Genomic DNA, 22,780 nt, shown 5'->3' on the forward strand with positions numbered 1-22,780 from the left:
TTCCTTCTCCAATGCATGAAAGTGAAAAGTGAAAGTGAAGTCACTCAGTCGTGTCCGACTCTTAGTGACCCCATGGACTGCAGCCCACCAGGCTCCTCCGTCCATGGGATTTTCCAGGCAAGAGTACTGGAGTGGGGTGCCATTGCTGTTGCCATTAACAGTATAGAGGAGTAAAGCAGAAGGGGTGTGTGGATGTATGTGTTTGCTTAAGGATAGATGCTGACCTGTAGTTGCCTTAGGGCTTCCCAGGTGATGCAGTGGTAAAGAATCCATCTGCCAGTGCAGGAGACACAGGAGACATGAGTTTGATCCTTGGGTCAGGAAGATCCCCTGGAGTAGGAAATGGCAACCCACTCTAGTATTCTTGCCTGGAAAATTCCATGGACAGAGGAGCCTGGTGGGCTACAGTCAAGAGGGTTGCAGAGAGTCAAACATGGTTGAGTGCATGCACACACACGCAGAGTCACGTTAGTTGAAACTTCTTAGAGGGTACTTGATAACATAGAAGCTTAACAGGAAAGTCAGCCTTGGAAGAATTTGGGAATCATCATCACAGAAGTTATGCTTTGAGCTTAAGAGATACAGATATTTCCATGAGTAAGAATAGAGAAATAGAAATTTCTGAGGAAATAAAGACCAAAAAACCCATAGAAAATAAAAATGTAGGATGACCTTTGGCTTAGTTGCATTATCTTTTCATCTCCTTAAAAAAAAATGTTAAATAGGAAACATATTTTGAAAAAGCATAGGGAGGAAAACTAAAACAGTGCCTAAACATGGTAGGTGCTTAAATATTTGTTGAATGAATAAAGGTAATTTGTTTAGGATATAAGGGACGTATGTGCTGTGCTTAGTTGTTCAGTCATGTCCTACTCTTTGTGACCCCATGGACTGTAGCCCTCCAGGCTCCTCTGTCCACGGGGATTCCCCAGGTAGAAATACTGAGGGTTGCCGTGCCCTCTTCCAGGGGATTTTCCCAACCCAGGGATTGAACCCAGGTCTTCCGCATTGCAGGCAGATTCTTTACATTCTGAGCTACCAAGGAAGCCCAAGAATACTGGAGTGGGTAGCCTGTCTCTCCAGGGGATCTTCCTGACCCGGGAATCCAACCAGGGTCTCCTGCATTGCAGGGGGATTCTTTACCAGTTGAGCTACCAGGGAAGCCCTTATAGGGACATATAGGAGAGAGTAATGGACTCGTAGTGGAGAACTTTGTGTGACGTATTCTGATATCCCCAGCCCAGGAGATTATTGTTGAGAGCAGATGAGTGGATCGATCTGAGAATATTTTGAACTTTTAAAATGTTCTTTGAGATCCTCTTTGAGGTACTGAGAAAGTTCAACGAGTGAGGTCTTAAGTCTAGTCTAATTCAGGAGGTTATATTCTTTCCATATTATCTGATAAGAGTTAGACTTGCAAAGTATATTTTGAAAGTTTAAAATATTTTCATGTTCCCATATCTGTATATAAGCTTTTTTTGGGCTTTGCTTGCCTATACATTTTCCCTCTGCCTGTGACATCTTTCTCCCATTCTCAGTCCTTTGCTTTCTCTGAATTAGTTGCTCCTTACCTTGTAGGTTTCCATTTAGCCATCAGTTTTTTTTCAGAAGGTGCACACTAAAATGCTAAGACTGAAGTTTTCCATTTGCCCCCACATTCTAGTACTTGATGTACCAGATCACCATTGCCTGTTTTGTCTGTATTCTCCTCGAGATCAGAAACCGTAAACTTACACGTAGTGGTGTTCTGTGGTGGTAACTTGTTTTTCTACCAGGTAGCACAGTTGGCGCTTAGTTTGTTGGCCATGGACTAAAGACCATGCCAGGCTGAAGTTTGCTTTTAAACTTCAGACTCGGTATTTTAAAGATGTATCTTAAAATACAGGTTAAGAAATGTTGTAATTACAGTAGGTAGCCACTGAATCACCATACCCTCCAAAGTTTTAGATCGAACACTGTGAAATTTTTAAAGTATTTTTAAGAAGAAAAACTGCCCTTCAAGATAGTTTACAACTGTGTTACAGTAATGCATTCATTGGACCAGATAGGTGGTCATGAATCTCATTTTGTTGCCCCTTTTTTGTGTTCTTAGTTACTGGCATGAACTATAATTGTTGAAGTTCTAAGGAAAACTAAACTGTAAAAAATGGTAGTTTTCTGATAAATGAAATTCCACAGATATAATAGCTGGAAGATGTGAGGTAGGAACTGTTAGTCTCCTGCTGGTAAGTATTATGCTTTTCCTTTTTTTGGTTACTTTTAAAAAATGTCTTTAATGTGTTTGATTAGTGTACAGCATTTTTGGAAATGGTATGGCTCTCTCTGCCTTTCATTATCTGTTTTTTGAAGTGACAGGAGTTAGGTTAGTGAGAACGAGACTATCTTGGTTGAGTGTACTTCGCTTTAAATTTTTGATTGCATAAGCATCATGTTATTTGGTCCTGCCTTTAGTAGGATCAGTCTGTCAGTAAACTGAATTTATGAATATATAATAGTGCTGTTTCCTTAAAACTACTTCTCCAGAACTTAAACCTCTAGGTCCAAAACCCTGTAAATATGTCACCTGTGGCAAAAGGAAATAGAATTTCTGCTCTTTTCATGAGCTAATTTGAGATACACAACCAGCTGCATAGACACACACACACACACACACTGCTTATTGCCTGAACATACAAGTATACTCAAGAGGGCGAACATACACATGAGTATTAATTTTACTGTAGTTGGTCTAAGGATACTACAGCTCTTAGACTTAGTCTAGTGATTGTTCATGTGAATTACTAGTGACCAGATTTTAGTCTGTCTGCATAGTGATATGGGGGAAAAAAAAGACTGAATAAAATCGTTTACTGTAAGGTATCTTTACTTTCCCCTCTAAAAAGTCCATTTGTTTTTGTTAACCACCAGCTTACACTGTACAACTGTAAGAAATGTGTTTGTTAAGAGGAAATGGAAGTTGCAGGAGGTTTATAGTAGTTTTAGCATATGTTTTTAGTTTATGTCTTACCGGTCTGAAATAACCAATTTAATTTCAGAAAGGACGGCACATGAGAAAATCTGCTTAACACATCTTTGAGAGTTACAGAAAAACTCTGGTTTGTGAGACGACCAGGCACACAGCGTTCCAGGTGACTCAGGTGACAAGAAATGTTCTGGCAGTTAGATTCCTGCACATGTTTCTCTGAGAACTTCGGTGCCTGTCAGCGGCATAACTAGGAGGAATAGCCTGGTGGAAAGTAAAAGTGACCTGCTAGGAGCTTCAGTGTAGTTTCCTTTTTAGACAAAGGATGTTTGTTGATAGTGCTATTTTAATTGTTTTCTACTGAGTAGACAGTTTCCATTTAGTATTGCCAGGTTAGTTAAATAGTTCGAGTTAAGTGTCTGTCTATATTCACACCAGGTTGCTTTCTTATTGTACAGATTTCTTCATTATTCTCCCTGATTAGCCTCTCCAAAGTCCCTTAAACATACTGCACCAGTGTAAAACATGCGTTTATAAAAACATTTATGTGATTCTAGATTTAGAAATATGATGATCCTGTAGCTTGCCCAACTTGTCTTTTCTAGTTAACTTACTTAATATGTTTCATGTCAGATGTTTTATCTTAGATATAGTGATTGTGTAGTGTGTACTATGTCTGCTTGTAAGATTTCTTAACAAAAAATGGCAAAACTAGCTGAGAAAAACATATTTACTTCTTAAATTTCCTGCTGTTTCTTTTTCAAATCTTCCTTAAAAGAGAGACAGAACATGAGAGAGGGATAGCTTACTTTTAAATAGGAGAACATTAGATATTTTACTATTAAAGTATTAGGCAAATTTAAGTCACAGTATCTCAAATGCATGTTGTCCTTGCTATCCCTCCAAAAAATATATCCACGTTGGGGCAGAATGAGGCTATTTGAGGGCTTCTAGAAGCCTAGAATTGCCAGGAGGAATGAGAGTATTCCAGTGTCAATTAATATGTGTGATCTGTAAAGTTCAAAGAGATGTTTTGGGAAAAGAAATTTCCTCTTAAAATCAGTATTTTAGTAGAAACAAAGATTGGTATTTCCTGTCCTCATCCCAAAATTAGATGGAAAGTAAACAAGACTGGAAAATAGGAAGATAACTGAGGCTTAGGTGATCCACAAATTCAGCAGTCAATTAGTATACAATTTGAGATTTTCATTGATGACATTGATTTAGTCTTGTAGTCTGTGTATATTGTTTATAATTTATATGTATCAAGTTTTGTATGTATTTATTTATAATAAATTTATGCAACCTTCTGTGAAGTTAGTTATTATGTGCCTATACAGCCTGTGGTAGTGCTTTTTCATTTTTATGTATTTCTCTGAAGGAGTTTAGGACAAATATTTAATATATTTTAAGGCTGAGATGAAGATTATTTTCCCCCCTTTTTACAAGTGATGGTAATGAGGTACAAAGTTTAGAGACTTGACCATGATTATGGAGGTTTCTGGTAAGTCCTAGTCCCACCAGTCCATTTAGTCTCTTGGAGAAGGAAATGGCAACCCACTCCAGTATTCTTGCCTGGAGAATCCCAGGGACGGGGGAGCCTGGTGGGCTACCATCTATGGGGTCGCACAGAGTCGGACACGACTGAAGTGACTTAGCAGCAGCAGCAGCCTCAAAGAATGGTTGAAGTGAAGACTAGGATTTTAGAGGAATGCAGTGTTTATTTGTTGTTCTGCTTCTTCCTCTAATACTAATGGTTTACGATTGTTTTGTTCCTGTTGAGTTACAGTGAAGCTCCAAGACTGTTTTTTCATTATTTGTCTTATACACAGATTTTCAAATAAATAGGTTGGGTTTTAGAAGAAAATTAAAAGTAATTCTTGTGAGAAGTTTTAAGTGTTTTTTTTTTTTTTTAAATAAACTAAGAAGTCAAGAATAGTAAACTTTCACTACATCAAGCTTACAGAAGCAGTCATAGTACTATAATAATTTTAACTGTCAATTTATGGCTAGATAATACGTCAATGTATTGTTAATGTAAATGTTTATTGTTTTCCTCTCAATGTTTCAAGTTAAGACTGTAAGTACCAAGGATAAATTTGGATGACTAATATAGTGAAAGTGTAAAAATATTTTATAACAGTTACTTTGTAGATTTGTTACTATGCTTATGTGAAAATTCCAATTTGTTTATTTCAATCCATGTGGCTTTTATAGGCCTAGATTGGTAGTGTGAATGATGCTAGGGTTGTAGCCACTCATTTAAGCAGATTATCTAGTAGTATGGTAGGTAGAAGATAGTTAAATTGAGAGCAGGAAAATAGACAAAGTTATTATTTATTTTCCACCTGTTTGTTATATTTGAAGAGTTCAAATGTGTGGTTATGGAGTGGATCATCTTAAGACAAAAGGAAATAACCAGTTTCATATTGAAATGGAAAATGAGAATAGTAGCCTTCAGACAGCATCATTTCCATTTGTCCATCTTACTCTTATTTTTCTAATTAGGCATTTGATTGTAAGAAGTGTTTGTATCTTGAACAGACAGACAGTTCTAGGGGTTCGAGAGATGGGCTGAAATAGAAGAGGTGAATATGTGAGGTGTTTAGTTAAGCCTGAGCTTTATACAACAGATTAAAAAGTGAGTAAATGAGTTCATTATTTTTGAGAGACTAGGAAATTAAAAATAATTGAGTTAAAATTGGAATGAATGTTTCAGAGTAAAATGTAAATGTTACATGTAGGTATGCAAAGTCTGTCATAGTATGTTTTTCAATTACCAATAGTAATTTTATGGTTTCTGTTTTTATTCTTATGTTTTAACTTTCTTTCTTAGGTGGTATCATGGAAAACTTGATAGAACTATAGCAGAAGAACGCCTCAGGCAAGCAGGGAAGTCCGGCAGTTACCTTATAAGAGAGAGTGATCGGAGGCCAGGGTCCTTTGTACTTTCCTTTCTTAGCCAGACGAACGTTGTCAACCATTTTAGGTAAGTCTTTATTCCTATTATGAGGCTACATCCTATAGCTGTTTTGCTGTAGTATTCATAAGTATACCTGCTTTAGTGACATTTAAATAATGGATAAAGAAATGTGTTTTCAATTAAATGATTTAATAAGTGTTTTAGAATAGATATTATTAATGCTTATATTTTTGTTTTTAAACAGTATTATTGGACTTTTTGTGCTGATCATAAATACAGTTACTGCTTTTAAAGTACAAAGAATTACAAAGAAACTTTGGTAAAGCAGAAATGATGGATATTTTCAGATCACTGAGTGATAGAAAATGCAGAAACTGTATTTTAAAAGTGCCCTTTATTTCATTTTACCTTCTCTGTTCTGAAACTCTTTCTAGACATTCATTCAGTTAAACAGGTATCTGGATTTTCAAGTACAGCTATAAAACTCTGTATCAATATATTTACATATAGTGTTGTCTTTGATTTCATTTTTATGGGAGATGTTGAAAAAAATCTAGTGCCTGTAAAGTTAAATGAAAAAGTGTTTTATACCCTTAATTTTTAGATTTTAAAATATGCTTTAAAAGTACTATCATCACACATGTGGAATGTGAAATTATTATACTCTAAATATTTCAAGAGCTCTGTAAGCTACTTTTAGCCTAAGAAAATTATTAAAATTGCTCTTTTGTCTTAAATATGGAAAGTAAGGAGAGGTATCTGAGGATGGATTTATAAATATTTTAATGAATTAAGTAATTGAGGTTTATAAGTCAGATACGTATTTCATTTCAAATGTATGCATATATCTTTTCAAAAAGAAATAGCCTCAACTAACTTGGATATGGTGAAGGTATTAATAAGTGGTATTTTAATACAGGGATGCAGGTAAAGGAAAAGTTTGAGAATTACAGATTTCTAATTTCTATGGAACTTGGTCTTAAAAATTGACTATAAAAGTTTTCTTATATTGTATTTTTTTTTTCCTGTACAAATAGGATTATTGCTATGTGTGGAGATTACTACATTGGTGGAAGACGTTTTTCTTCTCTGTCAGACCTAATAGGTTATTACAGTCATGTTTCCTGTTTGCTTAAAGGAGAAAAACTGCTTTATCCAGTTGCACCGCCAGAGGCAAGTAAAATGTCTTTCAAAACTTTATTATTTCACTTTACTAATAGGATTAGCTCTTGTTCAGATTCTCGTGATGTTTATTATATAATTAAAGATTTAATTCTGGTTGTAGTGTCAGAGCAAAATTGGCAACTTCTTTTAAAAGAGTGATTTTACTTTGTGTTTACCAGATTTTTTATCATACAGTATGATGATACCCTAACAAATATTTCTTAGTAAATGAGGAGTAATTACTGATATCCTAGTACTAATGCTGAAGTTGCTCTAAGATTCTGAAATGTCTTGTGCATTATTGGAGAAAGGTTACTTTATATGTTCTGCAGTTTAGTTAAAATTAAGTGATAACTCATAATACCTTGTTAAAAACATTGGTTATACTGTTAAAAGAATTTTTGTAAAAACAAAAACATAACAAGATGAGCATTTCTAGGATTTGTATTTTTAGAGCCCCAGTAAAAAATAGTTTGATCTTGGGTTCTATAATGTGGATTTTTATTGAATTTTTATGTGGACATACCCAATTTGACTTTGACATAGAAAAGTTTTCTTCTGTAAATCAATTTTTTTATGGTTTCTAGCCAGTAGAAGATAGAAGGCGTGTCCGAGCCATTCTCCCTTACACAAAAGTACCAGACACTGATGAAATAAGGTATTTTATAATATATTTTCATTTATAGGCATTTGAAACAGACTTTGAAAATTTGTAGCTCTTGGACTAGGAAGGTTTTAAAATTGAGGAAAGCGCATCCAGCAAAGCATGTCTTTAATGTTACATCCATTGTTCCTGTCTCCCTGTGTTGGCTTACCTGTTCAGACTGTGGATTTGGATCAGAGAAGCCACAGTGAAGATGACAGGAGAAGTAACTTAGCTTTTATTAGACTATCTTACAAAGTAAGGAGAGGGCTGTTATATTCAGTACTCTGTTTTAATTTGTATTACATGACATTTATGCCTCAGCTGTAAATGTTACTCAAGTGATTTAATTTTTATTTTACATTATGAGTGAATAATTTTATTGTTATTAATGGTATAAAACGATAGAACATAATAAATTTTGTTTTTTTATTATATAGTTTGTTTTTATTATATCTGTATAATTTGATTTATTATATGAGTTGATAATGATCAAATTTACTATATAATTTGATAATCAATTATCAAATTATCTGTATCTTTCTGTAAGCTACCAGCTTTCTGATTTGTTTCTTACTCATAAAATGTTAAGGCTGCTTTTAATAATTACTGGCCCTGAGTTAAACCTTCTCATGGAAATCAACAGCAGCATTTAAAATGTAGTGATAACTTTCGGAAGGTACTAAAAGCCAAAGACAGTAAAACTGTTGGTGCCTTAGCACAAATCAAGACAGTGTAACAAATATATAGTGTTTTTCACTGCCCCATACTTGCAGTTAAACAAAATCGCTGGTTTCACTTATGACTGTTCTTGGTGAGATACGAAAGCATGTTTATTTTCTAAATCTCAACCTGTGGCTACATATCTTTTTAATACCTTTGTAATGAGATGGGACATATTCACAAAGCACCTCTACTGTGTACCAAAGTTCAGTGTTTTGAGGAAAAGAGGTACATTGAGAGCTGAACCAACTACCTTTTTTGTGCACACCATTTTCTCTTGAGAGAATAACTGACAGGCAAATTATGGTTATTCACACTTGAGTATCTGACCTTTTTTTAAGAGGAATAACTGACAGTATTTGTTGCCAATGACAATTTGAGCTTTTAGGGAAAAATTAGAATTTTGGATACCCTATATTTGCCATCAGGAGTTTGACAGCTTCTTAGATGCTTCATGACTTTTCTGACAAGATTGGTGGTGATATTGAAGAATGTGATGTTTTGATACTATATAACATATTTTTGAGGTTACCAAGTTATGGCTGGGCAAAAGATCTACTCAAAGGGTAAAACAGACCAACAGACGTTATTGGAGTGGTACAGAAAGTTCATAGATGCGTAGTTTAAGATTCCACATTATAATCAACCTCCAAAAAAATACTACTGTCAAGGTTTAGGTTTAATGTCATAGAATATCTATAGTTATCTGAAAGGCTATTAATATACTCATCCCTTTCACAGCTACATATTTGTATAAAGCCAGATTTTCCTCATATACTTTAAGCAAAAAAACTATATAGCAACAGATTGAATACAGAAACAGATAGGAGAATCCAGTAGTTAAGCCAGACATGTACAAAAATGCAAGACAATAATATTCTTACTCAACTTGTGAAAATTATAATTACTTTTTGTATTATGATAATGGGTATGTTAATATTTTAAAGGAGTTAATAAATATTTTTAAATATTTACATTTTAAACTCTAATATGGTAAACATCAATAGATATATAATTCATGTAAATGAATAAATGAGAAAACCTATTTAGGGTATCAGTTTTTAAAAGTGTAAATGGTTCCTGAGAGACCTTCCAAAAGTTGAATACTTCTGATCTAGGAAGGTGAAAATTTAAACATAAATTAGAATGACATAAATATGTATGAAGTTGTGAGTCTTTTTAAGTTTGTATATACCTGAGAGGGCTTCCTTGGTGGCTCAGACAGTAAAGAGTCTGCCTGCAGTGCGGAGATCTGGGTTTGATCCTTTCATTGGCAAGATCCCCTGGAGAAGGAAATGGCAACCCACTCCAATATTCTTGCCTGAAAAATCCCATGAACAGAGGAGCCTGGTGGGCTACAGTCCATAGGGTTGCAAAGAGTTGGACATGACTGAGCAACTAACACACACAAGTAACTGAGAAGTTTTTTTCCATAAGGAAAAACATCTGAAGATAAATAAAATTTAATAAAGCACTTTAACCTGTGTTGAAGAAAAATGCAAAATAATACATAATGAATTTTAGGATTATGTTATGTTATCTTACGAGGTGCTAGTAAGCTTTTTATTTTCATTTTTTTTTTTTTTGCATCATAAAAAGTTGGTAGTATAACAGCAATAAAAGAAGTAAACAACTTAAAAAAAACCTCTTATGACTGTATTTGACCAAAAATGAAACATGACATTTCTCATTTCTCTTTGACTTCTTGTCCATATGCACTCCCTTTTTACTTATGATTATTTTCTTAATGTATCTATTTGGTTCTGGAAAAGAATAATTTATTTGGCTAAGTGGTTATGTCTGCCACCTTTCAGCTAGTAAAATATTGGTCACTGTTAAGACCTTTAGAATCAAGGTAGAATGCAGTATTCTGTGCTTATTCAAAATGAGTGTATTTCAAGCATGATACTACTCCAAGTAACCATGAAGCTTCAGAGAGTCTAGAGAAAAACAAAGTTTTCAAAGACATGAGAAGAGATTTACTTACTACATCTTTGGTTTGTATATTAAGTTTGAATATTTGGTTTGAATATTAAGACTCAAAGGCAAATTTGATTAAATAAATACATATATATGACAGATAAGGATATAGATACAGGGTTAGTTGTAGCATTCAGTCAATCTTAAAATCTTAATCACTCAAAAGCATTTGTTCAAGCCTAAAAGGAAAAGTTCAAGGAATTATTAATGGGTTTTATATTGATGAAATACATTAACAATTTTTTAGTTCTGTGATTGGGTAAAGATTGAAAACATCTAGATGACAATGAAAGTAAACTATAGTGTGTGTGTGTGTGTGTGTGTGTGTGTATCCCTCCACTTGAATATTGATGACAGAAAAAACATGCATGCATTTTCATACCACTTGGTTCTACTTTTGGAGAAAGAGTGCTATACTTGTTGGACCGTGATAGCTAAGTGGATTAAATAAACCCTATTTTTTTTTTTAATGAGAGAAATGTTAGTTTCATAAGCATCTGTGTGATAAGGCTAAATATGCTTATTTAAAATCAACTTTTTATAAAGTAACCTGTGTATGTGGAATGAGTTCATGTTTATGTTTATAATTTTAGTTTAACCTACTTTTGAAAGAGTAATAACATTGAAACTTAAATTTTAAAGTTCAGTTTTCTTGTATTTACACCCCCAAAGCTGTAATATATGTATAATTACTGTCCATATAAATTCCAGTTTGAGTCTAATAATAATCCAGTGATATAGATAGTACAATTACCATTATTAAACCCATTTTACACATGATGAAATTCAGATTCAGGTTTACAAGTATCTTCAAAGTTTTACATGTAAATGATGACAGAAACAGAACAAAAATCTAGGGTATTTGACTTTAAAAAAAACCCTTGCATTTTTATAGTATTATCTCTGTGATGTGGTATATGATCATGTAAATTTCCATGTTTCAAAATTTCATTTAATTTTGATAACTTCATAATTACTATTTTCAGTTTCTTAAAAGGAGATATGTTCATTGTTCATAACGAATTAGAAGATGGATGGATGTGGGTTACAAATCTAAGAACAGATGAACAAGGTCTTATTGTTGAAGACTTAGTAGAAGAGGTGGTAAGTTTTATTTTTTCTTCTCCTTCTTAAAACTTTAAATACTTAAATTTGAAACTTGCCCATAATCAGGGAAATCAGCTATAGATACATTTCTTTTATGAAACCTTAATTTATAAGTGCAAGTAATTTTTCATTAAAATGCATTTACTGTTGGTAAATGCTATTTATTTGTAAAGCGCACATCCAAGTTAACCACATCATTTTGTAGCTGCCAATTTTCAGAAAATTTTCATGAGTTTCTAAGAATTAAAAATGTTTTAACGTTTGTGCTTGTTTGTATCCCTTTTTAAAAATCTTCTTGGTCTTCCTCGTAAATGATGTTATGTCAAACTGACTGTGGAATCTCAAATGGTTGCACGTGTTTGCTTTCAAATTCTTTATCTCCCAAATATATGTATAATTTTCTAGTAACCTTGGAGAAATTTAGTTACATTACACGTATATTATCACATGGTTTTATATTGTGAATATTTGGCTTGTTTTCAGTGTCATCAAAAAGTACATTATCAGCAGTCTTAGACACAGTATAAATAATTCTATATATGCATTTTTAGATACAGATCAGCATTCAAGCAGCATTTGCACTTCAAATACAGTATTCAGTATCACCAAAACATATTAAATGTTATATTATAGTTTAGGAATTCACTCATTTGGATTTGTCCAGCAGGATGGAATGGTTTTCTGTTATTCTTTTCACAACCTTCAGAGTGACTATTTTTAAATTATGCCTTGAACCTGGTAATATGCTGAAACATGTGCTCTGATTATTGTTCCAGGAGGACGGCAGTGGAGAATATTTTTCTTTGCTATTAATTCTCTTGTCTGCCTATTCTGGCAGCCAGATCTTGATATGTAGAAGTAAAACATACTGAGGAAAAGTGGGAAGAGTTGAGGAAATGGTATGATACATTCCATACTCACAGTCACATCGTTACTTAGGTAGAAGAGTTGGGATTAGAACTAAGGCCTAGATTAGAATTCTGTATTCTACAGCAGAAGAGGTATTTATTCTCTATGGACAAGGCGTATTCAAACTGGAGAATCTTATTATCTAGGTTTACTTAAAAGTTTCTTCATAGTATGTTGAATTTTCTTCCTGCTGTAACACACCTACCCTCATTATGCTGATTATTTAAAGGAATTGAAGTATAGTTAAACTTTTCTTTCAAGCTCTTGGGACTCTGGGTCAAATTTAACAAAACAAATTTTAATAAGGATAAGTGAAAATTATCTGATGAATACAGAAAAAAAAATCCAGTTTGAGATAAAGGAGACATGACCTAACATAAAAGGAAAGAAAAAAGGAACAAGTTAACAGCCCAATATGAGTTAATGATGTGACGTGGCTGTTAAAAATGAATATGGTCATACTTTGAATTAGTAGTGGAATAATCCCAAATTAAAATTACAGTTATTCTCCAATATTTAGAATGGTCTTTATTGGGACATAGTTAATCCTTGAAGGTTAAAGAGCCATCTGGTGATTATCTAGATTTCAGACATGTGGTTGGTGGTTAGATTTGAGAGATTTTCCACTATGACATTCTGTTTTTAATTACCATTCACCAAACACATTTGTTCTGTTATGTCTTAGTTCTAGAATATAAGCTCTCTGAGGATTTTTGTCTCTGATTCAGTGATATGTTGCCATTGCCCAGAATGATGCCTTGCAGTAGAGGCAGTCAGTCAGTGTTTGCTGAATGAATGGCTGTCTCTATGCCTCTTCTTTTTCATCTTCCTTGACATTCCTACCCTGCTGGACTGATTTGGGAAATCTGATTGTCTCTCAGTTCAGCTCAGATGTTGCCTTTTTTCTTTCAGAGAGATTTTATGCTTTCTGAGACTAAATTGTTCTTGTGTTTTTCCATAGCACCTTGTTAACTTTGTATCCCATTACATTGTAAAATAAATTTATTCTGTAAACTCCCCTTTGGGTGAGAAAATAATGCATTTTGTTTTTATGTCATTTTGTGTTTTTAGTGTTTTGTAGTATAGAAGGCATTTAGCAAGTATTTGATTTTACTTTGGTTAGATATTTGAGTGAGGACCAAATTGAGAGAAGTATTAATAAATCTACATATACTTAGCCCATTTTTCTATTCCTACCTTTATTATTCAATGGAAACTTGATGCCACAGTATACTGGCTGGGTATTAGGACTACAATTCAACAGATACTCAGTGAAAATTATGTGCCCAGCTTTGTGCTAGTGGTTTGGTGGTAGTTGGTATTAACAAAGAATGACTAAGGTCTTAAGATGCTTATAGCCACGATAATGAAATTAATATCACCCAGTATATTATAGCAATATCTAATAGAGTAAGGTAAAGTTCAAGAGATGATGAAAGATGTCTTTTCTATTCAGAGTAGAAGTTGATATTTATGTTTTAGGGACGCAGTGTTATAGAGTAGGCACTGTGTTTGAGAGATCCTGCCTACACAGTTTAGGTTTTAACTAATAGCTAGGAAAGTAGTGAGTGGAAAGGGCATTCTAAGTAAAAAAGAACAAACGACAGTGGTGGGAGAATGTAGATTAGCAAAGAGGCAGTTTATGTGCCTCTATATACCATGGTTACAGTATATAGATACCTAAAGAGAAGTGAGATCGGAAACGTAGACTTGATATCCATATGATAAAGGATTCTGGTTGTAAAGTGAGGAATTGTAGGGAGTAGAGAAGTGTTAAAGGTCTTGTTTTTAAAATTTGTTTACTTTTGTTTTGTTTGGTGTTTCTTAATGCAGGGCGGAGTCGAAGTTGAAACTGATGACTCCATATTGGAGTGGTGTGGGGCACAGAGGTAGTTATACTAGTTGGGCTACTGTTAATAGTTTAAGAAAAGGAAGGAAAAGTGCCTGGATTAGAATAATCGCAGAGAGAGAGAGGGACTAAGGGGAAGAGTTTTGAAAAGACTTTACATAAACAGAAACATCTTTTCCTGTATATACATAAATAAATATGAAGGTTGGGGTGTAGATATATTTGAAGATACAATTTTATTAATTTAATCAAAAATATATTAATAGTTACATAAAATACTGTCTTGATGTCTTCCCCTTTAGGGCCGGGAAGAAGATCCACATGAAGGCAAAATGTAAGTTTGTGTTAATTATTAAAAGGAAAAAATATACTGTACAATTACTAATTGGAAAACTTTGATCTAAAAATGTTTTAGAAGAAAAGTGATATTTTTTTGAGCTGATTAAAAAATTTATTTGACTCAAGAATTGATTTCTATTTTCTTAAGGACCTAGTGATAATGAAGGTGGCTTATACCTACATACAGCTCTTAGATCACCAAACTAATGACTTTTTGATTAACAGTAAACAGTACATTAGTAACATTATGAATATCATAATTCCTCACACTTTGTTTTCTTGTTGATTACTTCTTAGTTGCCATGGATTGTTTTTGAAAAGGGGAAAAAAAGAGATCAAATACCAGTAAATATCTAAAGCTATGTCCAGTTTTCTAAGTATAAACTGTAACTCCCACTGGCATTGGGAAATCTTTTTTTTTTAATAATATCATTGTGATTTTTCCATTTTCTGAACTTCATAATTTTCTACTCATTTGGTATTTAGCATAAGATAAATTTGCATTGTTGGTTTATTTTATGTATTTGTCAGCTCCCTGTAACTTCTTAAGGTGTTGACTGGCAGTAGAGCATCCTCATTAACATCCTGGAGTGCTCTTTGAGACTAACCAGAAGGTATAACTAGCTTTATTCCTTTGATGTAATGATCACCTCCCAGTTAGTTTTGCTTGACACTTTAGTTTCCTCAAATCCTCTCTTCCAACAGCTAGAACACCTAAAACATGTATCTGACTGTATTACTTTTCACTTAAAATTCTTATCTGATTTTCTACCTTAGCAGAGTCTGAAAAGTTCTCCTGATCCAGCCCTTGTTTCCTTACAAGTCCCATCTCTTGTCATTTTTAGTTTTATATCCTCCTCTCCAGCTTGCAAATGTGTATCACTGTTTTTTCTCCTTTGCTCAAGCTACTTCCTAGGCCAGAATTCCCCTCTGTTGTGTTGGTTAATGCCTATTCTTACTTAGAGACTTAACTCATTTATCACTCTTGCCAGCAAGTCTTCTGTAATCTTCTCCCTTACACACCCTACAGAATTGGTGCTCTGTTATTCCAAAAATGCCCTCAGCATGTACCTATCACAGTGCTTTATTATATTTTCTACATTCTTTTTATAGTTACACAATATTTATGTTCCTTTTTCTTACTAAAAAGAGGTCTTTCCTAAGGTCACAGACCCATTTTTCTATTATTGATACAAACCATGTGCTTGAAATAGATTCATTTTACATATAGGTGGTAAATCTCTGAGTGAGGAAACTGATCTAATCCTTTCAGAAAGTGGTATTGCTGATTTGTTGTATAAATGCCATTTGTTGCCCAACACCCCACCCCACCCCCACCTTTATATTCCCCTTTTCTCTTTTATTCTACCTATAGAAGTATAGGATAGGCCTTCAAGGTCATCTAATCAGCTCTCCCCTAGAATACAGAAATCTTGTTCTGCATTGTAATAAATGGTCATTTCGGCCGTAGTTGAATGCAGTATGGAACTTTACTGCTTTTTAGGGCAACCTGGACTATTCCAGATATTGTATACTTGTTTTACTTTATTCATAATTAGCAGTGGGAGCCTCAGGGAATTTGAATTCGTGAGTTAATTGTTAGAATAAAATTAAAAAGAGGATTTAAATGTTCAACATTTTATTCATGTGAAGAGATAAAAATCCAGTTTTATTTTATACTCTGACCAGTAATAATGTAGATAATTTAAAACAGTGGTGAACAGCCTCTAAACTTGTAACATTGGATTTTAGGGCAATTATATGTCTTAATTTTACAGCATTATTTTTAATCATGACTGAAAAGAACAAGTTGGAAAGTGAAATACTATACCAGACCCTGAGAATATATTGTCAGCTTGGTATTAACATACATGTGTTAATTGGCAAGATAGATAATAGTCCTTCAGGTACATGAGAGATTTTAAGTAATTTAATCACTAGTAATTAATTTTTTAAATCCAGATGTATCATTTTTTTCTGAGGTAAATTATTTAAATATTATATGCAGTAGATTTTGGCTGTAATGTCTTCTATAACATTTTCTAAAGTCTTAAGTATCAGAATAGAAAATATTGTAGCAATCTGATATGATAGGCCATTAGCTCAAACAGATATCTACTCTTTCTCATCACTCAATCTTATTGTCTGGCTTTCTGTAAAGTATCAGTACACCACGTTGACTGAAAAGGGAGAACTTTCACGGAAGTTCACTTTGAGAGAAGTATGAGAAAATTAATTGACTAATCTTTTTTGGCAGTTTTGGTGGGCTCTACCTGTACCACTCCCCACTCCTAATAAAAAGAAAAAAAAGAATACTAGCTATGATAATAATTTGTCATTATCAGAATTAAATCCTATTTTTTGTATTGGTAATTAATATGGAAATTGTAGTTCATACTAGATGGCCCACTGTATATTTTGTTGTTTACAAAACATCTGTTTACAGATGTTTACAAAGTGTAGTAATAAATGTCAAAGGAATGAGGTCATTTGAATTGCATTACATTTATTTCATTATGTCAGCTTGAATTAAACTTAACTGTATTGTGTTATTTAGTTTTGATTTAGTTAACAGCAAGAAAGACTTTTTGATTTACATATTTTATTCTCTTTTTAAGATGGTTCCATGGGAAAATTTCCAAACAAGAAGCTTATAATTTACTAATGACAGGTACTTGTATATTCACTTTACTTTTCTAATGTTATTTAAAAAGAAAAAACAACACTTATCATGTGTTTTGCCTTTAGCATTCTTTTGATTTTTATGCACACTGTAATTTCTTGCCCAGCACAGAGAAATTGGTATTTCTGGTGTTTTTTAGCTGAAAACATACATGCAGTATAAAATTCAGTGCACAGTGTGTTTTCTTTCTGGACCAGGCTCCTACAGACTTCCTTAGAAGCAGTGCCAGATGAGTTTTTTCCTGTATTTCTAGAAGTTTTCTGTCTGTGTGTGCCTGCCTTCCTTACCACAGTGTATACCTTTATACATACCTCCTCACACATTCTCACAGGAACATGCAACACACTTTTTTCATTTTAATACATATTTTGGGAGATTATTCCGTATCTGCATATTTAAAACTTCATTCTTTTTAATGACCATAAACTTTCCATTGTATAAATACCATAATTTGTTATAAGTTTCCTATAGAGCAATATTATGTTTTCATTTTCTTGTTGTTTAGGCACAGCAAATGTTCTTGAATTTATCTTTATACACTTGTAGAATTATATACTTGGGCCTTCTTGAAAATATAGTTGTTTTAATATTTCATAAAACTGTTGTTACAGAGATAGGCAAAATAAAAATTGAATGTATTGTGGGTTTATTATTTAAAAGAAAAAGTATTCCATCATTCATCCTAACTAAAACTTAAGATTAAATTTAATTACCAAATATGTCTTCAGTAAGCCATACTTTAGAAGGCCTTCAGACAAGTTTAATAATCTGTAATTTATAAGTCTTAGTTCTTTAAAAAAAAAAAACAAAAATGACCAGAGTTCAGTAGTTTCTGTATGCAGTGAATAAACTACTGATTATTTAAAACTGTTATCTGAGTTACTATTCAAGCCATGGGGCATTACATTTAATTTAATAATACTTTGTTCTTCTGAAACAGTTGAGGCAGTTTTATTAAGTATTCAATTATAGTGTGAGGATATAGATTAGAAATAAAGAACATGATAATGCCATATGGTAGTAACAGATGAAATGCTAAACCAAAGTGACATCCTATCTGCTTTCAAAGTGGCACCAAAATATTTATTTTAATGAATTTACTGAATTTTGAATATAGTTTATATTTTTTGAATTTGCACCAAATACCTGAGGCACTCACTGTTGTTTTAGGCATGTAAATTAAAAAAGAACTAAACTTAATTTTCTTAAATTAGTTTTTATTTCCCTTGGGTCATGTGCTCTTTTAAGAGTCTGGTGATTTCCCGCCATGAAAGGTACACATAAGCACTTGCAGGCACAATTTTGCAGTAGTTCCTATTCTTTGTATTGAACATAAAACTACTTGGTAGCAAGTGGTTTGGCTTGATGATTGGAACTATTAGTAACTTACAGAAAAACATCTGATATTTTAAGTTTTCATTGTGCTTTCCCAAAAGCAGTCAAGTTCTGATCTTTCCTATGTCATTAGGACTTAAACAGAGAAAAGGTAGAAAAGCATCAGTGGTAAGAGTCATTGCTAATTGCAGATGTCAAAAAGACTTCTCTAAAATTAATATGAAATATCTGATATATGATTTGCTGCTTATGATTTTTTAAGATCATGCCTTTTAAATGAAATATAGTGCATGTGTATTAATTTTGATTAGGTACACAAATATTTCAGTTGTTTTCATCTACCTTTATAAGTTTTTGCTACTATTTTATTATAATTATGACTTTTTAATGTTTAATCAGAAGTATTAAGTACAGAGTATGTGAAAGTAAAATTCACTTCAACTTTTTTTTCACTTTTCTTATTCTGAGATTTGCAAACAGTGTAGCAGTTTTAGCCAGTACCCCCTACCTGTGGTTACAGTATTCTTTCCAAGTTATGACAGATACGTATATTATTAACCAGAAGTCATTGCTGTGAACTTCTGCCCTGTATTTTTATGTAATAAAGACAAGTAACATCATGGGTGGTTGTGACTCATAAACCAGAAAATACAAAAAAATAATTGCCTTAAGATTTTTTATTATAAAACAAGTACCTGGTGAAAATTAAAATTTGTATATGCTTTTGAATGTACTTTGTAATTATACTACTTAACTCTTTTTCTTTTGTAATTTGATAATTAGGGAATAAAACTAACAGATTAATTTTTACAGTTGGTCAAGTCTGCAGTTTTCTTGTGAGGCCGTCAGATAATACTCCTGGGGACTATTCACTTTATTTTCGGACCAGTGAAAATATTCAGCGGTTTAAAATATGTCCAACACCAAACAATCAGTTTATGATGGGAGGCCGATATTATAACAGGTAAGTTGGGAGAAATTTATAGTTATCTCTTACTTTTGGTGAGTAGAGTTGAAATATCATAAATAATAGTTTATCAGAATCAAAATTATATAAAAATTTCTGATTCTGTAATACTTCAAATTATAAGACATTTAATGTAATTTAGTCATCATGTCCAAGGATTTTTTAGACATTGTTAAACATGAATATAAATTAATAATTTATTTCTTCCAAAATAATGTATATAATTTTTTGATTATTAATGCACAGGTTATTTGCAGCAAATTTGTTAGTAAGTTCATACATTATCTGTAGGAAACAGAACATCTAATCTAAGAAAATGTATTAGTCTTTTATCAGTGAGACATTTTAATAGGAAAAAAGTTAAAGAATGACCTAAGACTTACTAATATTGTTACCCACCAATATTAGGTTGTTCCCAAGCTGGTATTAATTTGTAATTGTTGGTTCCTACTTTTCACCTTTAAAATTCTTTGCTTGTCTCATTCCCCTCACCCTATCATGTTAAATGCTGTCTCTGGTATTTAGTTCATATTCATCTGTACTTTTTTTTATTAATCTTTTCAACTCTTCTGTTTTACTTTTTAATATTATACTTTATTTATATTTAATTTGAAATAATTTTGTAGTAGGGCAAAGATATTTTATCATCAGTGATAAATATATATGTGTGTATATACACATATGTATCTCCAAAGATAAAAGATATATACATTTCAACTATTCTTTCAGTAGGAAGAACTATGAAAAAAAGTGAATATATATCCAGTTATATATAAATATACACCTATGTGTATATAAAACAGTTATTGGATCAGTAGGAAAACCATGAAAAAATCAATTGATAAATTAACAAGATGTTTTGAGAAATGTTGCCTAGCTGTCACTAAAATATCCTTTCCTCTAGTGTATTAAAGGAAAGTTAAAAATTCTAGGTTTTACATATTTAGGACAGTAAAATGGCAAACTGACTATAGAGAAACATTTTTATACTTAGAAAAACTCATGTTAAAGTTTGTGTTAAAATACATTATATAATGTCATTTTCAGTTTTTTATTTGTAATATTTTCCAAATATATTTTATAGTGTTTTAATCAAAATCATCAGTAAGCCTTTACTGCTGTAGCTGTAATCCTACATATAAGATTAGCTCCTGGTCTGCCTGCCTTCTTCCTTCCTCCCTCCCTTTTTTGTTTCTTCTTTCACCTTCTATTTGTCTTTTGACTCCATCTTATTATAAAAGCAGAGTATGTAAATGATAACTTTTGATAAATTTATCATTTGGATGATAAAAATTCTTAAGTTTAACCTGAACTAACTACTTGCTAATAAATGTGATTTGTCTGTCATTTCTTGCTCAATCTCTCAGATATTTTTGTCTAAAAAAAAAAAGGAAAAAAAAGTAGACTTTTAATCCTTTCCTCACATAGTGATGCTGGGAGTAGTGTGTAGAAAATTGAAATCTCTGAGTCAAGTATTTCTGACCTGTAAATCAATATTAGGAACATTCTTGCTTTTCTAAAGTAATGTGACTGTAATGATCATATATTCTATTAATATATTCTGGCTATATACTTTGGGAAAAAAACTTGCAAACAGATAATCCTTGCTAACAAGGTTTGTGTGTATTTTTAAGATTTGCAATTTTTATGAGACAAATTATGTCAGTGTTAGTAATTTTTATTTTAACAGCATTGGGGACATCATAGATCACTATCGAAAAGAACAAATTGTTGAAGGGTATTATCTTAAGGAACCTGTACCCATGCAGGTCAGTGTTGTTTTTCTTTTTGCAGTAATCAGCTTTTTAATTTAAAATGCTTTTTTTGGTGATATGGTTATGCACACATCCATGCATTTGAAATTGGATAAAATTTAAAACTGCTGATTATTCAGATTCTTTCAGAAAGTGAATATTTGTAAGAGAATCTCTTAGTTTTTATGTTGGTTCTAGATAATTAGGGAGTCCTTGGTGGCTTTTTGAGAGTAGAGGGAGTGGTGGGGACAGAAGCCAAGTTGCACTGGGTCAAGGAGTGAGTTTGTTGGAGGCAGAAGTGGAGACAGCAAGGATAAATCACAGCCAGGTTTATCTAGGTGAGCTTGGGAAGTAAAGAAAATAAAAAACAGTAGCTAGAAGATGATGTAGGTAAAAGGGGTTTAAATTTATAACTTCTTTGTTTTATTTGCCTGAAGTTTTATGGTGAGAGAGTTTTGAGCATGTGTGTACTTGAGGAAAGTGAGTGGTGGGTGAGGGATGGGGTAGTGGCAGTACTCCATGTATAAGGTCCTAGAGAAGGCAAGACTGACTGAAATCCAGAACATAAGAAGGACTGGCCTTGAACAAGAGCTCCTGCTGAATGTTAGTTGATTAATGCCTAGGTGATTGATTAGCGTCTGTATCTTGCCCATACTTCCTAAAGTGTGGTCGGTAAAGGGTTGTAGCAGGGCAAGTAAAAGGTACTTCAAAATAGTGATTAAGAATTTTCCTATGTGGAAAATGGGGTAGTGAATTTCCCGGGATGTAAAGAAGGATTGTGAGGGGTTTTGGGTCCCCACTAAACTTCCACAGTGATTTGTAGTGTCGTGAGTGTCTCATTATTTCCTCCTAACCAATTAGTTTCTGACGGTTATAGCCGACTATTAATTGCTAATTAAGAGAGAAACATTATTCTGATGCTTAATATACATTTAAGAATCATCTTGTCACATTTTAATATAATCTTGCCTCATTTCCTCATGCTTTCCTGGTAGATGGAAAGTTCATGAGGGCAGTTTTGTGTTGTGTTTCCAGTGCTTTGTTGCGATCTCCATGTTAGCTTCTTCCTGTTTGCCTTTCAAGTTTACATCTCAAGTTTCACTTCCTTGTTGACACCTTCCTAATACCTGTAGTTAGCAATTATGTACCACTTTAGTTGGGGCTTCTCTGGTGGCTCAGATGATGAAGAATCTGCCTGCAAGGTAGGAGACCCAGGTTGGATCCCTGGGTCGGAAGGATCCCTGGAGGAGGGCATGGCAACCCACTCCAGTATCCTTGCCTGGAGAATCCCATGGACAGAGGCTACAGTCCATGGGGTCGCAAAGAATCAGATATGACTGAGTGACACACACCCCCCCACACCCCTTTTGTTGGCAGTTCTGGCAGACTTTGCCGAACGTTTTTCTATGTAGTATGGTATGTGCTTTCTAGAAACCACTGCT

General features: G+C 33.2%; 1 protein-coding gene across 1 annotated transcript in view; it reads left to right on the forward strand.

Moving 5' to 3' along the window:
- The window catches only part of RASA1 (RAS p21 protein activator (GTPase activating protein) 1), a 109,543-nt gene that overhangs the window by 52,564 nt on the left and 34,199 nt on the right, over positions 1-22,780 (forward strand). Inside the window, 8 exon segments of the mRNA XM_010831899.1 lie at positions 5,799-5,951; positions 6,923-7,058; positions 7,637-7,707; positions 11,382-11,499; positions 14,563-14,594; positions 17,218-17,270; positions 19,431-19,581; positions 21,275-21,353. Of these exon segments, the coding sequence (XP_010830201.1) occupies positions 5,799-5,951; positions 6,923-7,058; positions 7,637-7,707; positions 11,382-11,499; positions 14,563-14,594; positions 17,218-17,270; positions 19,431-19,581; positions 21,275-21,353 (793 nt within the window).

The sequence above is a fragment of the Bison bison genome, unplaced genomic scaffold (assembly GCF_000754665.1).
Source record: "Bison bison bison isolate TAMUID 2011002044 unplaced genomic scaffold, Bison_UMD1.0 scf7180017864533, whole genome shotgun sequence".
Taxonomy (NCBI): Eukaryota; Metazoa; Chordata; class Mammalia; order Artiodactyla; family Bovidae; genus Bison; species Bison bison.